Source organism: Rhea americana, unplaced genomic scaffold (genome assembly GCF_003343005.1).
Source record: "Rhea americana isolate MKP2758 unplaced genomic scaffold, rheAme1 scaffold_42, whole genome shotgun sequence".
NCBI classification, from domain to species: domain Eukaryota; kingdom Metazoa; phylum Chordata; class Aves; order Rheiformes; family Rheidae; genus Rhea; species Rhea americana.
The window spans coordinates 1,964,135-1,981,932 of NW_028186557.1; the positions used below are offsets into that span (position 1 = coordinate 1,964,135).

General features: G+C 38.6%; 1 protein-coding gene across 1 annotated transcript in view; it reads left to right on the plus strand.

Annotated features, from left to right (window-relative positions):
• Positions 1-17,798, plus strand: part of KCNH5 (potassium voltage-gated channel subfamily H member 5) — a 154,947-nt gene that overhangs the window by 97,884 nt on the left and 39,265 nt on the right. The window contains exon 8 of the mRNA XM_085314991.1: positions 6,086-6,285. Within this exon, the coding sequence (XP_085171117.1) occupies positions 6,086-6,285 (200 nt within the window). The remainder of the gene's footprint in view (positions 1-6,085; positions 6,286-17,798) is intronic.

Consider the following 17,798-nt stretch of genomic DNA (forward strand, 5'->3'; position numbering starts at 1 on the left):
CATGGTGGAGGGGCACTGGAGCTTTAAGGTAAATATTTTCCATTCTTTGAGTGCTCTTCTGGAAAAAAAAATGCTCCCAGTTTCACCACTTAAAAATCAGTGACTGAACAAGTGCAGTTGAAAGCCCTTATTTTTATAAGGATTTATGCATACAGTATGCAAAATGCCTAACTGCATCCAAAGCAGCTGTTCCACTCTGTTATGCAAACAATATCTCCTATAAAGGGAACAATAGTGAGCGTGAATTCCTATAGTTTACTGATGATGATCTCCTAATTACATTACGTTTTAGTACTCATCAGACAAATATGCCTTCAGAGTGAACAGAGATTTTACAGATCCATCATTATTATTATCCTCATAACTTAATGTTGGTGTTACAAGAGCGTGCAGAGGGTGTTGGGTCAGGAGAAGAGGGGTGAATGTCACCTGGAGCCGAGGAGGAGCTGTGCAGCGTGGGGTACCAGCGTGCGTGGAGGGCTCCTGCGGCACTTTGTGGGCAGCATGGGGTGCACACCTGGATGCGGGTCCTGTATACGGAGCATGTGAGCCATGGGGTGGTGGATCCAGGCTGACCGGGGGGTACATGCTAAAGCTGGCACGTTCTGGATACTTTGAATTTTCTACATAAAGGCAAAGGCACCTAGGCAAAGCAGGAAGTGTAAGCATGTAGACCCTCACGTACTCATCCTTCTGACCCAGATCCAACAAAATCCTGAGGTCTTCTCTGATTTGKGCAGTTCGTGTGATTGCAGTGTGAAGTTCAGAGCTGAAATTCACTGCTGAAGCTATGCCTGTTGGCATTAGCTTCTCCTCTGTAAATTAGGGGTAAGGATGCTCTGGGAGGGCTTCTGGGAGGATTAATATGTCAGATTGAGTTGTGCTCGGATATTATGGTGTTTTGGCTGCACATATRGTGAAAAGATTTTTTTGCTTTGGCCTGGGCATTTTTGGAAGTAAAATTTGAAAGCTGGTAGGGTTTGATGCTGATACCCCATCCCAGTAAAGCAGAAGGGGTCGTACTTAGGATGCTGCCTGAACACTGCTGTGACGCTGGTGCCAGCATTGCTGCAGTGGGGTAGTGTATCTTAATGGCACGGTTCTTGTGAGACCCAAGGGTTCAAAATGAAGATTGAAAATCTTTTGCAGACTGGATGGCTGACGCAAGACCGTGAGGTCGTGTTTGGTGCTTTCGCTGAGCTGAACTACGAGAGCTGGCAGCCAGCCGTACTGCTGAGGGATGGAGTGTGGGMAGCTGAGTGTGGGGCAGGAGGGGAGCGGAGATGAAAAAAGTGCTGTAAGAAAATGACACTGGTTAGGGAGGGGGCTCAGAAAGGTTGTTTTCTTCAGAGTAATACATTTTCTTGAATAACGTTGATGGGTTTGAGGAAAGCTGTTTGTTGTAACAGTGGCAGCCTATCACTGCTGCATTTCAGTGAGGCGATTTTATTTGGGAAGTGGGAGACCGTACTGTACTCCAAGGTGTTGAACCAAATAGAATCTGGAAATATTTTGTGGTATAATCAGATGTATTAAGGTAGGGGGGAAAGTGATAATAGAAAACTGCTCAGATTTTAAAATAAATCAGATATTTGAATCTCACTTATATCTAACCTCTCMTTTGGACGATATGGGTCCAGTCATCTTGCAGGAATGCCTAATTCCAAAAATKATTGAAGAAGTTGTAGCTAGCCTCAACATGTAAAAATGAGTATGTATATTTTTCCTCATCTTTTTCTTTACAGTTACACTTCAAAGGTATCTATTGTATATGCTTGGATTAATTAAAACTGTGGCATAGAGCAGATTGTAAGGAAAATTTGATCTCTCAATCAAGCCTTCAGTTCCTAAAGGCAGATGTTCCTATTTGAACATACTTAGAATGTAATCAGGATGATAAGAGATCTGAAATGCTTTGGGATAATTTAGATAATTCTGAGTCATAATTTGTAAGAAAATTGCTTGTTTTTAAACAGGCATAAAGATTTATGTAACATGATTACTAAATAGTTCAAAAATACTTTATATATGTACAAATGTAGCAACACACATTTATACATAGGGCTTAAATCCCTGTATATAATTTGGAGGAGACTGTTCAGCACTGAAAAGTAGAAATAGAAATTCAAGTAGTAGTTGAATGACCTACCTCCGTTTAGGGCTGTGAAAAAATATTTCTGCATCATTATTTTAAATTGGTCTGTATAAAATCTAGTGAAGACTGTTCAAGATTTACATACACAGGGCAATTAAAAAGTGAGCATTGTATGACTTCAGGAACATAGCAGAAGAAATCCGAAGAATGAGAATCGTTAAAGAGAAGATGAATAAATGCTGTCTGACCTAACTAGTCAAATCAAGAAATTGGATAAAGTAATTTCCCCTTCAGTGCATGTAGCACAATCTCTCCTTTTCCCCTGAGCTTCTTGTAAAAGGAGAGACTAAATTAGAGCTATTCAGGTGCATGTATACTTTCAGAGATTTCTGCATAGATTGTTTAAATCCTCTTACTGTCAGGAGAGGCGCAGTATTTTACATCCTTCAAATCTTTTGCAAATGGTCTTTACTGCCAATTTTCCCYGCCAAAAGTAATTACGACACTGCAAAAGCGAAATGCCCTAAGTAGTGTTGTGTTATTTATCTTATTATCGCTTATGCCCGCTAAGGAGCTGTCCAGGTCATCTGTCTAGATACTTCAGTCCCATTGCCAYTGTATTTTCTATTGCTGAAATCACCCCAGCCTGATGCTGGGCAGGGACGAGCAGAGCCAGGTAACTTTAATTTTTAAGGCAGATTACATCTCTTAGCATTAAACTCTCCCAAGCAGACTTTTTTCTGTAGAGGACAGTGTCACAACATGTTTAACAAATTCAATGCAAATGGTTTTCTTATCAGCACAAGCTTACTTTATTGCATACCAGGATCTGCCAAGCAATAAGCATTAGTTTATCCAAATGACATTCTTTGCTAGCTATTGTATAGATATATATCTCGTAGAAGGATATCACATAGAGAGAGACATAGAGAACAGAGATGGGTAGCTCATTTCCAGAAAGGGGTGGATTTTCTGTGTCAAATTATGAAAAATATGCTTCCCCCTTGAAACCCAGCTAACCAGGCTCAGCAGTGGCCAGTGCTGAAGCAAGGAAGAGCCACAAGCAAGGGGAGTCCTTGAGGCACAGCTACAAAGCTGTTAAAGATCTAAGTAGGTTCTCTTGAAATGTTTACCAGAGGCCCACACTACATGAAGCTGTAAGAAAAATGGAGTATTTAGATGTGCTCAGCCATGTGTATTTATCATTTGCAATAGGAGTCAAAGACAAGTTTTGATTTCAAACAGAGAATAATGCCATTTCTGTCTGTGCGGACTCTATGGCATGTCAGCTAATGAATTCTAGTTTAGTGAGGTACCATTGGGTAACATTTCCAGCAATTTTGTAGGCTTGATCCGATGATTTGTGCTATCCTTAATTTCTTGAACRTTCATTTTCTTTTTAAGTACAACTTTCCAAGTCCTGCTGTTAAGAGACATGTGACTGGRGAAAACATTTCTGTTCTGGCTGCATTTTTTCTACAACTTGTCTCCACCAAGGAGTCATTTTTGTGGAGGGGGAAATAAATCCCATACCTTGTCTTAATTCAGACAAGCTATTTTCACCATGACGTTCTTGACTGTTTCCAACCTGGCAGCTCTTGGAGTTGAATCTCTTCTTTCCCGTCTAACTGGGCACTATGTCATGATTTTCCATCAGCCTCTGTCTTCTACGCAGGTTTGCAGTTGAATGAATTGCAGTTGCCTATGCAATCTAGATGTAGTTACAGACTTGCACAAATTTTATTTGTATAGAAAGGCAGGATTGCTGGAATAGCTGTGATTTTTCTTTACATTTATAGTCACAATCGGCTTCAGGTGTATCTGACATTAGAAAGCAAGAGGGARAGTACTCTGGACTCACATATCTGGTGAAGTAAGTTCATGGTAAATCAGCAAATGTTCTTGAGAGCAATGAAGGATGTTGCATTTATAAGAAGTGACACTTCATCAGGTTTGACCCACTTCAAAAGTCCAGGGGAGCAAAGGAAACAAACAAAAAGTCAGGGGACATTCATCCATCTAGACTTTTTTATAATCCACATGCTTCTATAATCTTTGCGAGTGTTAATATATATTTGAGTGGGCAGAGAGATACAGAAAACCTTTTAGTAGTAGTTAGGAGACATGATACAATAATCAGTAAATCAAGGGAAAAAAAACTGTGTTTGCACAGAGCTTTATTTCTGGACAGCATGTAGAGTATTAATCTACTGAGCTTTCTAAAATTGAAACCTTGTGTTCATCTGTGCTACCCACTGTGTGACCTTGTTTGATACGATCTTGTCTTGTGGAATGTARAGAGCTCAGTCTTTGATGAAACAATGAACATCACTGTATTTCTGCCAAACTTCAACATCAGATTTTTACATTGACATAATAACAGGCACAGTGAGAAATGGAAATACAATTTTTCAATTATTTAGGTTTTAAGAAAACACCATATTTCTTTAGAAATGCCACCTTTCACATAAGGGTGATGAACGATAGTAGCTGAGTATGAAACAAAGTCAGTTTTCTGCAATGAGAAATGTGTTGTGCGGAGGGAAGACATTACGCACTGAGAGATGAAGGCATTTATCCTTTCACAATGGGTTATTGTTTGCCATTTGTAGGCTGCGACTGTTTTCTTAAAAATGCAATATGGAAATGCGTAGCTGCACTCTGCTATACAGTWCCTCCCAGCAAAGATTATTAAAAATGACAGGCACATTTCTGTGTATTTGATAATGTCAAGAGCAGAAGTAAGGTGCAGCACACTGGTGTTATAAGAAATCAGAACAGTTTTCTTTTCTGCAAAATCTGTAATGCCTAATGGAAGAATGTCACATTGGGCTTTCTTGCAAGGGAAATTAGATTGCGACTCAATATAGCACCTTTAACTTGCTTGACTATAGCAGTATCTTTCAATCCAACACTATTCAAGAAAGCTCTAGCAAAGATTTACGTTTATGCTTTTGCCTAAATGCTTTACTGAATTTAGGCTTGAGGAATTAATTGTTTTCTGTCAAATAGCATTTCACTTAATCACACATGTAATGGTATACTGAGTTGGATGCCTTTTTCAGTTGGAAAGGCTTTCTCAAAAAGTGTGGTTTTCTGAAGTACAGAATGTAGTTCTTTGGTGTTGCACAACTCGACTTCCTGAGCTTGACAGTCTTGGTGACATGTTTGGAAAGGGCAGAAGCAAATGAGAAGAGAAGTTAGCTCCAGGAGTATTTCAGGGGTAGTGCATCCTCCTCTGCTGTGTCCTCCTGCCCTAGGTGTATGCCCAAAGCAATGTGATAAATTCAGGGCATTGCATTGCTTGCTAATTTGCTTTTCTCTCTTTGAAATCATTAGCAACTGGCATCTAGCATTGATGTGACATATCCAAGTCTGCTGCTTTGGGCTGGCTGTGAAATAGGATTGTGAAGTACAACACTTGATCTAAGTTGTGAACATATTGGCCACTGGTGTAAGGCTCCATTGAAATGGAGATCTCCTTGCTAGGCTGTGCAGGCTCCTTTCATCTCTGCTCCGTGTCTTCTTTGGGACTGAAGCCCTTCTGTATTCGTATCATGAGTTTACTGAGCTGAACATACATGAGATCCACATGATTCCTTGGTTAGTGCCTTCAAGGCTTAGTGGTAGGTTACAGCCACACTTGAAAATCAGTTTGAATTAATATATCATAAAAAATTAATACACGGTGGCTGTTTTTGAATAACTCCATGCATGGACATTCTCTGTATGACTAATTTTGTAAATTTATGCACTTTGAGTGACTACATGAATTGTACAGATAAATTTAATAAATAACTGTATGTGTGCCTGTGTGTGCTTGGGTGTGCATGCGTGCATATGTGTATAAACAGAAATTTTCACGTTATTGCTATGTGTTTGAAGTAGTTTGCAACCATGTATCAGTTTCTTTGAAACTATTCTTGAATTATGGGTAGCATTTTACTGGAGCATAAGTATTTATTTTTAATTACCTTTTGTTTCTTTCAGCTCTTCTTTATGCAACTATTTTTGGAAATGTCACCACCATTTTCCAGCAAATGTATGCCAACACCAACCGATACCATGAGATGCTGAACAATGTGCGAGATTTCCTAAAATTATATCAAGTCCCAAAAGGCCTTAGTGAACGAGTCATGGATTATATTGTCTCAACCTGGTCTATGTCTAAAGGAATTGACACAGAGAAGGTATGAGTGCATGAGGTAACAATTTAGGCAGCAAGAGTCCATACCTATTGTATGCTTTCTTAGAAACAAGAACTGTACAAAAGTAAATAACTTGCTAAAAACTTCTTAACTGCATGCTACTCTATTATTATGGTTGCATGTGGATTAAAAAAGAATTTTTTAAAACTATTTCACCATTTTGGAAATATACCTTTATTTTTCATTATAGTCAATGTTTTATGCTTTCCGCCTTATTTACTAAAATACTAATTACTGTTAATGCATTGAAATCTATTGACATCAATTGGAAACTGKTCTTCAGCCTTAGGATATCATTTGGTATCTAACTATATCAGTATTAGTCTGAAAAGTGTTGGCATCTGTGAGTTGCAAGGACATGAGTTTGATTGGCTTGTACCTTTCGCTGATGCATGGGACATCCATATGTCCATCAGCATAATTAGTATAGGATTTAATGACAGGAGAGCTTGACCTCCTTAAACTAAAATCTCTCAGTTAGAACTTCAGTTTTTGATAGGRTTATACAGATAAAGTGGCCCTACTGGTAGAGGGATATACAGACAAAGTGGCCCTACTGGTACCCATTCTGGGTGGAAATCCTGCTTGGCTAGCCCATAGAAAGGAGTGATCACTGGGTTCATTCAAGTTCAGCTAGTGGAGGAGGTCGCCTTCAGAGAGTTATATATCCTATGCTAAGAAAAACCGGGTGAATTGTCCTCTAGGTCTATCTTTTTCCGTTGTATGTATATAAGTCTATATAGCCTAGGACTGGATACTTTAGAGGGCCGAATTCAGATGGGATGGATGCCACCTGCAATACCTTGAACTTAAGTAAAATACAGCAGTTTGAGGCCTAAATCTTTGTTCAGTAAACTTCGGTATTGTTCCTTAGACTTCTCTGGAGCTGATCTACATCAGCTGGAATTAGGTCTTAAAGCTTTTCATGAAGACTTTTCTCACAAGAGGTTTAAAGGCACTTGTCTCAGGGAGGGCAAGGTCATGCAGAATAGTGTCTTCCAGTGCACAGCACTTACAGAGCTTTGAAGTTCTTGCTTCCTCTTCATCTATTGCATGGTATGTGATGATGATGCACCTTGTTCAGATATGCCATGATAAAATTTCTGCACTGAAAAATTTCAACTTGCATCATGCTTATGCAACAAGAGTTATCATATTAATCACCTGCTATGAAATTTGGGTAACTATCCCAAATATGATTATTGTAATTGATAAGGATTTTGATTTCTTGGATTCTTCTGCCTCAGTATGCCACATTCTTTAATATGTTCATTTCTATAACACTAACCTCCTAACTTCCAAACGGTGATTCATACAGTGTTCAAAATGAGTTTTGTTACTGTAACTACTGAAAATGTATTTGGTCCTATTGTGTAGACCCCCAAAAAAGTGAAAATTCAAATTTTATTTGCATTTATCTTCTTGCAACTAAGCTAGAATCTTGTATTTTTCTGTTACAATTTCATTAGATTTTAGTGATGCTTTGCAGTTAATTAGAAGAACTTTTGCTTTAATTACTGAAATTTCCTTCCATAATTTCCACAAGTCCAGTTTTATAGATTATAAAAATGCAGTTAGAGCCATAATCATTGTTTCATAGTAAGCAGTGTTCTCTGGTCTGTAAGACAGTAGTGGCTGCTTAGCTAGATAATTAATATGTCTGTAAAACCTGTGACTTTTTATCAGATTTCTCTTGGTAAAGACTTGCCAAATCTTAGGCCTGGATCCAAAACCTGTTTAAACCAGTGGAGGTGTTTCAGTAACCTCTGGATCAGGACATTAATAGTTGCATATAATTGAATTTCCCAGACTAATGTTGTAGAAGACCAGAGACAAGATAAACGTAAGAACTTAGGCATTGGTTTGAATATTTTGGTATTTTGTATCCCCTACAGCCTGCAAGTCTGCAAAAGCTACATCACCAGCGGCCTGTAGTGCCTGCACTGAGCATCATTGGGTCTGTACATGTGTAAGGAGCTGGCAGCATGCTTTCAGCTGCCGGGTCTTAGCCAAAGTGAAGATTAGCTTTTGGGAACGAGTGGAAGGTTGTGCCAAGCAGCCTTCCCACCCCTGTCTCCTCTTTGGAAGCTGTTATGATATGCTTCACCAAAGCAAATGAGAAAATGTTGCAAATCCCAGCTGATAAATCATAGGATCAGTGCTGTGGTCCCAGAGACTAGTCATGTAGAGCGGATCATTCCTGTTGTGTTAGTTTTTTCATTACCTTTCAAGCCCTATAGGATACAAAAAAGCAGTTGTCAGACTCTCTGCGTATAAACTGCCTATTGAGTAAAGCATCTTATCACTCCATCCTGGTATTTTTTTTGCCTGGTGGATGTGCCATTACAGTCACAATGAAGATATGGAGGTATCTCAATAAGCTACTTGAGAGCCAAGAGGTCAACATCTTCATAGGGCCTGATGCCCTTCTTTGTCACCAGTGCCTTTTCTAGCCTGAAAAATATTCAATTTCTTGGTCATGAGATGTTTAACCCTGCAGCAGAAGAATGGTGGTGGTCTTTGATCAGTCTGCGGACCATAATTTCCCAAGAATGACAAGGAAATGTCTGTTGTGGGGTGCACAGACTGACTGAGCTCTCTCCATCTACACTGACTCTAGAGCAGCTAGTGGAAGGGAGGACACTATAGGGACCTCCAAAGTATACAGACTTATGTCAGACTGATTACCTTAAGTGCAGTGGAGCTAATGGGACTACATTGCCCCTGCAGCTGAGCTGCTAAATCCAGATAGCGCACCAGCATATGTTGGAATAGAGAATTACTGGCCCAGGTCTTCACTAGCTTCTGTGTAGTGCTTCCATCTGACAGCCGAGACATGACCTTAGCTGTTCCTTTCAGTCTAGTTTTAAAAGCTCCAGTAATGAGATTCTGACCAGTCTGTTGTCTGGATATCTTTGTATCACATTATTTCCCATTCTCTTTAATTTTTGTGAATCTTTCAATAAGCTTCTTATTATTCAGCAGAAGACGTGCTCATGACACATGATAATCAGTTGTGAATTTCTTTGACAATTTCCATCATCCAGGGATGTTTTTCTTCCAAACATACATTATTAGATCCTCGGCTGTTCCAAATATATCTGCATTATCACACTGAAATGTGTTTTGCAACATCATTTGCCACAAATAGACTGCATTTCATTCAGTTACTCAGTATTTTGAACTGACTTTGTTTTGAAAGCCAAATTCAAAAGACAGGAAGGTTCATGTGCTAACAAAGGACGAGATTTTCTATTTGAGTATTACAGTAGGTTCCTATGGTGATGAGCAATCCTAGCAACTTGACGTWGTAAAAATAAACACATGTGGATGTGTTTCTGTGATAACGAAAGCTTTTAAASCCATATAATTGAAATTAAATTTAATAGCTTGAATGGAATTACTACGTTTTAACATGCATAATTTTGTTGCATCAGAGCTCAGGTATCTATCCTTGACAGATTCGGTGTTTAGTTCCAAAGAAGATCTCACCTAAGACTGAGAAGGATAGGTCCTGTTTTAGATGCRCAGCAAAGGCAGAGTGGAAGTTGGCTTGGAGAAAGTTTAATGAAGATGTAGTGCTTGCTGGCTTGTGAAAGCAAGCTGTCCCAAGCAAAGCTTTGTTTTAAAGCCCCAGTTTGTTTTCCTCGGTATGTGTAGAAGAAGCCTTGTTCTCCCACACTGAAGAGATGGAGTATTAAACATACAATTTAGGCTTCACTGTTCTCCTTGGAAATGGCTCATCTTCAATTCCTATCTTCAAACCAAGGCACTTCAGCCTGTCTCTAAATATTCACAAATAAGGAATTAACAATGACACTAAAAGCATTAGTGTATTTATTAGTAGTACTTAAGGGGAAGCAAGTGGCCTATGATCCATAAACTTAAATCACTTAAACATTAGAGCCCTCCTTTGAAAACTAGGATGATATATGTAATACATGCACATGGCCTCTATCTCATTTTGTAACAGTGGCTCAAACATAAGATGGAATTTACTTTTATGTTTAAGGTACAGCCTTCTGGGTTCTTCATCTAGTAATAAGCAGAGGTAAACACGTGAAAACTAAGGAGCCTTTATATCCTTAAACAGTATCTCTCACCTAGCAGAATCTGGGGTTTTTTGAGAGAGGAAGAAGCCAGAGCATTCTCTGTGTAAAGTCATTTTTAAGCAGTGAAATCTTTACAATAATAATCTGATACATGAAACATACACTCTGAATTCAAACTTATTAGTTTTTATTGAAATCTTCTAGGCAGCAAATGAAAAATTTGTAGGTATTAGCTCTCCTATAAGAAATAGGTCATTATACGTGAAAGCAGAACAACCATTAACTTACATGCAAATGTCTCAAGGTCTCATCTAGTGATAATGTTCTGAAATGTCAGTAAAACCAAAGATTTTCTCTTCTTGACCTCTATGCTATTGTATGGCTTAGGATTTTCTCAAAAAGCAACTAAATAAATATCTATCATGTATTAACAGTCCATTCCTTCAGAAAAGCCRTAGGGTGAAAGAAAGAAAAAGGCTTCTATTTAGTCTCAACATGAGCATCAATGAAGATTCAAATAATTTGAACCAATTCCAGGATGCAATGACTGAAATGAAAATCATCGGAAAACAACACATTATAAAACTATTCATTACTGGCCCACAGGTCTTCTATAAACGAGAGATAGATTTATGGCAAATAATAGACCCAGGTTATAAAGTACAGTACCTTGCTTGCTATTAATAAGGTCTTCAAGAGCCATAGTAAGTATTAGTGATACCCTGACACCAGTAGTGGAATCAGGCTGCTGTTCCTACACTGTCCCATCACAAAGATGTTTCTGTGCTGTGCTGGCTGGTTTTCATCCTGGATGAGCGGAGGTGGAAGGCTTTCAAGCTTCTTGGCCAAAGAGGACATCTGCAAAATTAGATGTGACAGCTACACACAATTCCCTGTTGAAGAGGGAAGGTAAAAATCGTTTGGACAAGTATTTTTGTTTTATTGTAGAGGCTGGGTTGTTGGTCGTTCCTTGCAGATGGAACAGGTGAACCAGAAGTCTCCCCTCACCTCACAGAGCTGAGCTAGGACCAGGTACAGTTGCAATTCGTGGTTCTTTGGAAAGCGGGATACAGGAGAGACGGTCGTGGACTCGCTGTCTTTCACATGGGTCCGAAAGCAGGGCAYGTCCAGCAGTGGGGCCTTCTCTTTCATCTTAATGGAGGACATGGACTATTTACCTCCTGAATGCACTGTGTAGAACCAAGAAAAGATCAGACCCACAATTTTATTGCCTCTAAGGTGTGCTGAGTTTGGGATTGCCAGAGATAAAAGTATGAGTCTCTAATGCTTGAGTTAGAAGCACCATCTCTACAAASCATGGCTATAGAACAGCTCATAAAATTTTTCCTGGAGGAAGAATTTTCCTGGAGGTACCTGTGTGGATGAGCCATGCGTTTTCCTGCTACCAAGGTGATCTAGCTTACAGAGGGACTGTAAGGTCCAGAGATCATATCTAGGGGAAGGTCTTCTCCAGATCTCTTTTCTTAAGCTTTTCACCTTTCAATGACTTCTTTACTTAATGCTGCATGCTTATTAAAGCTACTGCAATCAATAGCACAAGATAAAACAGCCTATTGATCAACTCCATCTTTCCAAGGATGATAATTTGTGTCATAAGTTGGCAGTCCAAACAATGTTATGACTTGAGAGATTCTTTAATGAAAGCTGTACTTTTTCGAAATTTTCTTTCTTGTTTTCTAAAAGGCTGATTTTATAGTGATAGAATTCCCTGTAATCTGCTATCCTTAGTCCCATCCCATGATTATATGGTGTCTGTGTTTGTGATAGATATATAGCAAAACTGAAAATGATGAAACCTACTATTTTCAAACTTTTACAAAGCTGGAGTCTTCCAATTTGTGTCATCAGTGGATTCTGTGATGCTATTAGTGTACTTCCTCCTATGCTTTTCAGTGCATTAACTGGTATCAGACAAACTAGCAGATGCCTGCGCTGGTGTGCCAGTTGTTTCCCTAAAACACATGATGATCTCACATATCTTTACTATGTTTTTCAGGCCTTTAGCTGTATTGACARTACTGAATTCAATGTAATCTAAACCTTATATTTAGAGATTTTTGAATATCTCCRACGGTTGTTGTTACCCAGTTAAAAAGTGATTATTTTTGTTAATGTAGCACTAAACCTAAGCATTTTGAACACTGATTCAGCTCACATATTGAGCTGAATATGTGAGCTACATACTTATATTACACATTGGTAATAAAAAATAAACCAAATTCAGGTAATTAGACGTGATCTTCAGAATCTCAATTTCTGAGCATTTTTTTTAAAAAGTATTTAAATTCAAGTGATCTTGGATTTTAGATAGTGCAATAAAAATGAAGCACACAATCCCCTCTTAAATTAAATTCTTAGTGCCAAGACATTCAATGGGTATATTAAAGATTACTCTAATGCATGCAGGGTTAATAACTATTCAATTTTATACATCACCTTTGAGGTACTTACAAAATTATCTGATTATTATAGGAAAATACTCTGTGATTTGTCCATTAGCTGTTTGCTTACYTTTGTCTCTTTTGCCCCAATATAGTGCCAAAAGTAACACTTTTAGCCAGGTCTGCAAAAGACTTCAACATTCAATGAGCCAAATCCTAAAAATCCAGATAACTGAGCCAGATGTCTGGAGGATGTTGTGCTCTTTGGAGAAAACTGACCTTGATTATCACTGTTGAGAATGTCTGAAAACCTAGAGTGGCTTTTCCTTGTGAAATAAAAAGACCTGATCTGTGGACTATATATCTAGTTAGAAGTTAGTTGGAGGAGTTTATTTTATTTAGTGTCAAAATTGACTGACATTTCTGAATATCTCCAGTTCTTGCTACTGTTACTCATTTAGCGCACRGTCCTTGTTATCCTGCCACTAAGACTGTCTAAGCTCTTTGCTCAGACACCAGTCAATATATCCGCTAGCTACAGCCCTGAGAAAGTGAGAATTTTGTGTGCTGAAAGAGAATTGCAAATAGATACCATTCATCATTCACTAGGCTCTGTACGCTTTGGTAACAAGTCTTAACAGATTCTGGATTATTTGCTAAGCCATCCTGTAGTGTTTTCAAGCTGAGGAAGATTTTTGAAAAAATATTTAAACCCTTCCTAAAGGCTATTATTTGGACGTATTCTTAATCCACACAGTCTTTGTTTTGATTCATATGCTCTTCTTGAGTTCTTTATAATCTCTGCTCCCTACAGAGCTCTTTGAACTGTTCTAGGGGCTTATCTCAAACTGCCTGAGCATGTGGAGGAAGGGGATGGGAGAGGAAAAAATCAGATTGTACCTCCCTGGGAAATCTCTCAGATCTCAAGTAGAAGAGATGGGTGGATGTGTTGTGCCAGTTCCCTCTGGGCCTTCCCGAGCTGGTTAYTGCTGTGCTGAAACTCCAGCAGCCGTCACCACAGACTTTTCACTTGCCACCGATGTTTCCTGCACACCACAGGGTGAGACCTAGCACGTTCTGCTCTAGGTGACTGTGTGTGTTGGACCTCCCCACTGATGGCTGTTGTCTTAGGGTTTGTGTCGGCTGGATGCCAATCGTTGCAGGGTGACGATAGCTGAACTGAGCAGTTGTTTGATAATGACTTTGAGTGGRTTTAACTTTCTGTACAGAGAAAGGAAGTGATACATGTTATTCTGTGCTTTTCTTTCTCCTCTTTCAACTTAATAGTAGTTCAGATCTTCATGCACATGTGCTGTTCATGTGTGACATGGAGGTGGGCTTCTTTTCTGTTAGAAACAAATTATTTAGCCAGCGAAGGTTTTTCTTTAGGGAGAATGCAACTTTCTCCTCTGATTTTGCATTGAAACTTAGCAAATTCTTCTCTTGTATAATGCTTGGATGCATATGGAAAAGCTGATTGCAAAGTCTGTGGCTACAGATTTAKGACGGAGCAACTTCTGCAGCAGTGCAAGCATCTGGTCCCTGCAGACCACCTGCTCCGAGTCTCATGTTCCAAAACTATTGGTTAGAAAAGCACTACAGTCATCAACCATAATAGCCTGCCTTGTTTATAAACTGCAGATTTCATCAAGAAGGGTTTTGAARTCTCCAAGGAAATTTCCTCTTTGGAAATTTGTCTTGGTGTTTTTTGCTACGCTGCTGAAAGAGTACACAGAATAGAACAAGTTTTCCAGGTGAACTTTAATTCTACCAGCATGAAGTGCTGGAGAACATTTTCCTAATAGTGAAACRGTATCTTGAGCATTACAGGGTATCTTCTCCCTTAAACTGAGTTTCTCTGTCTTACACCTAGGTACGTGCATTTATGCAGCCTTATGGACTCAAATGTAAACATGTTGCTACTAATAAACTATCCAGTTTAGATACATGCTGCATTAAAAATGCCACAATCTCAGTAAGAGAATTTCACAATAAAAGTGTCCAATTTTTGTTTTACCAATAGGGGATCRTTTTCAGAACAATTTTTGTCTGAAATTGAAGTGCTCAGCTTCTGCATCTCTTTTTGCTTGTAGGATCTTTGGAAGATTTCTCATTAGCTTCCAAATGCGTCTCTGTGATCCTATATCATATTATGAGACTGTTATGGGAGCAAGAAAATTACTAGAGATTCTGATCTGTGCCACCACCAAGCCCTTCTTAAAGTACATAGTTACCTAAGGGGAGGTGGTAGCCTCTGCAAGACTCCTACTGAATTCATGACAAGACTTCTGAATTTGGACAAGAGGCAGCAGGCACAAACCAAAACACAGGAATTTCCATCTGGATATGAGAATAAACTTATTTTCTGTGGGAGTAACAGAGCACTGGAACGGGCTGTCCATAGAGGTTATGGAGTCTCCTTCCTTGGAGATACTCAAAACCCGCCTGGATGAGATCCTGTGCAGTGTGTTCTAGGTTACCCAGCTTGAGCAGGGGGCTTGGACAAGATGATCTTCAGAGGTCCCTTCCAACCGTTCTGTGATTCTGTGATGTTGCTTTTTGTAAACTCAAAAAGAAGATCCATAAAGCCAAGTCAGAGCTGGTGAAGTCGTATGCTTGGAGCATATGGTAAACACAGAGTTTATGAGATTGCCTGTCTTTGTTGTTCTTTTTTTTTCTGTAGATACATCTACCTTTGTCTTTATCAAATCAAAGCTCTTTTGTCATATCTTTTAATAATGAATATTTCTTTTGGTTGTCATCTGTTTCATTCTCTGTTCTCGGTACTAGCAGCTTAGCACACAGTAAAACTGAAAGAAAGAATATTCATTCCTAGCTAACTCTCTTACTGTTGTAAGTGAATGTTCCTCTCTATCTATATACAGTAATGTATCATTAGAAGAGTCACTTTATCATGACATCAGTAAATTCATGAATTATGATTTGTAGGCCTGGCTTTTTCAATGCAATAGGGTCTCTTCATATTGCAGTGTGTGGTGATAGATCCRTTGTTGTGACTATAAAAAGCGTAACTCTTGGAGTGCTCGCTTTTAATACTCTATATTTAACTCTGCATTTGTGAGGAAACAATATACTTCTTTGCATCCAAATGGCTTTTGTTTTTCAGGAACATAGCTCATTTACATTACAAAAGCAAAGGGTCCTGTAATTTTGGGAATATCGGCTGGTCCTAACACCAGTATCCTTTGCGATRGCTTAACCAATTTTTGGATGCATTTTAAAAAACCCTTCAGTTATTTCTTCTGAAATTTGGAAGCTTAAAAGATAAAATWTGGAAGTCAAAATCATGTACAAATACACACTTTTTTTCTCTAAGAGCAGTATTTGAGAATTAGCGGCTTATGACCTTTTTAAGTCAAAAGCGCTTAAGTTATTGAAAGCATTAAAGGCACATAAAAAAACTCCTAAYAATGATTTAGGCCCAACAGTAGATAAAAATTTTTAAAATGGTCAACCATTATGCAAGTGAAAGCATCATTTTTCATGAAATTATTATTGAAGAGCTTTCTCTATGATCCAGAGGTGAAACAATCAAAAGTAACTTTTTTGGTTTTTTTTTAACTGGAAAAACTAATGTGCGTCCATATTTCAAATGGTAAATGGAATGATTTAGGTAAGTATTAGTTAGTAAATTTGACATCTACCCCTAAATGAAATCAGGGAAAAGGTGATAAGGGACATGGTCTACAGAGGCTCAGGCAAGGCATTATTACTAATGCAAACTGTGGTTTATGAAAAATATGTCATGTCAAACGTTTATTATTAATTRTTATGATAGAATAGACTTAGGCAAGGGATTTGAACCTGTTCTATACAACATTTTATTAAAGAAAATAGCATTAGACAAAATTGACTTAGTCTGCATCAAATCAAATAAAAACTGATTAGCTGCTCGATCTCAGAAGGTTGTTGTAAGAGAGAGGGCCTCACACTGTGTGGATGTTTCCAAGGACATCCTGTGCTTCACAGTGCAAGACTGAAGATGATCTAGAGATGGCTTGGTCACATTTTATAAACACCTACATGAGGAAGAGRTTTCTGATGACTGGAGGTCTTTTATCAGAGGAACATAATGAGATCCACTGGCTGTTTGTTGAAAATAAAATCAGTTCAGAAACAACACACACTTTTTAAAGGAGAGAGTAGCTATCCATTGGAAGAACTGGCCTGTATCATTTGAAAATGTGAAAACAAGGRCTTTTAAAAGCAAAGCAATAGTTTTACCAGGTATTCTGGAATTGATGTAAAAATGATGGGTTGACCTATAGTGCAAGAGGTTAGTGTAAATGCTTATAGGTACTCCTTCTTGCCTGAGAATCTGTACATCCATGTGCAAACCCATATTTTTCTTTAATAATCTTTAATAAAAGATTTTATATGGTTCGCAGTGAAATTAGCTGCCATGTAGAGAGGGACATGTATTTTAGGATTATAAGAACATTAATGCTTTTAGGAGGATGTGCAAATGTAGGCTGTGCAAATATTAAACATGCAGTTTACAAGATTAAGAGTACCYGCAGGTCTTCACTTTCTTCAGATGTGTTTGTGTTACTATTTCAGTAGGGAAAGCTTCTTGAGGTAAGAACTTAATTGAAGGTCTTACTTAATTGATCTGCTCTGACATCATCTTCAAGTTCACAGGACAGTTTTTCACTCACCTTTACTTTGCATAAAGTTTCATAATACTTTCTTTTTGCTTTAGTCTCAAACTCTTTCGATTTTCTAGTCTGTAAGCCCTTCAGGGCAGGTACCTTACTGCAAGTCTGTACAGTACTGAAACTAAACCCTGGGTATATTTGGATACATGTTGGTAAGCATCGTTGAAACTTCTGAACACTTGAGTTTGAATATGTGAACAAAATACCATAGTTGYATTGTGAATGGTTCATCCCAGCACGTCTTCAAACAGCTTTAGYTCTGAGCATCTGTTCTTTGCTCCTGCAGTGGCAGATAGTCTGGGCACTGGGTCTAAAGGGATATCCACAGRAGGGTGAAGGTAGTGCCACTTGCGAATCTGGAA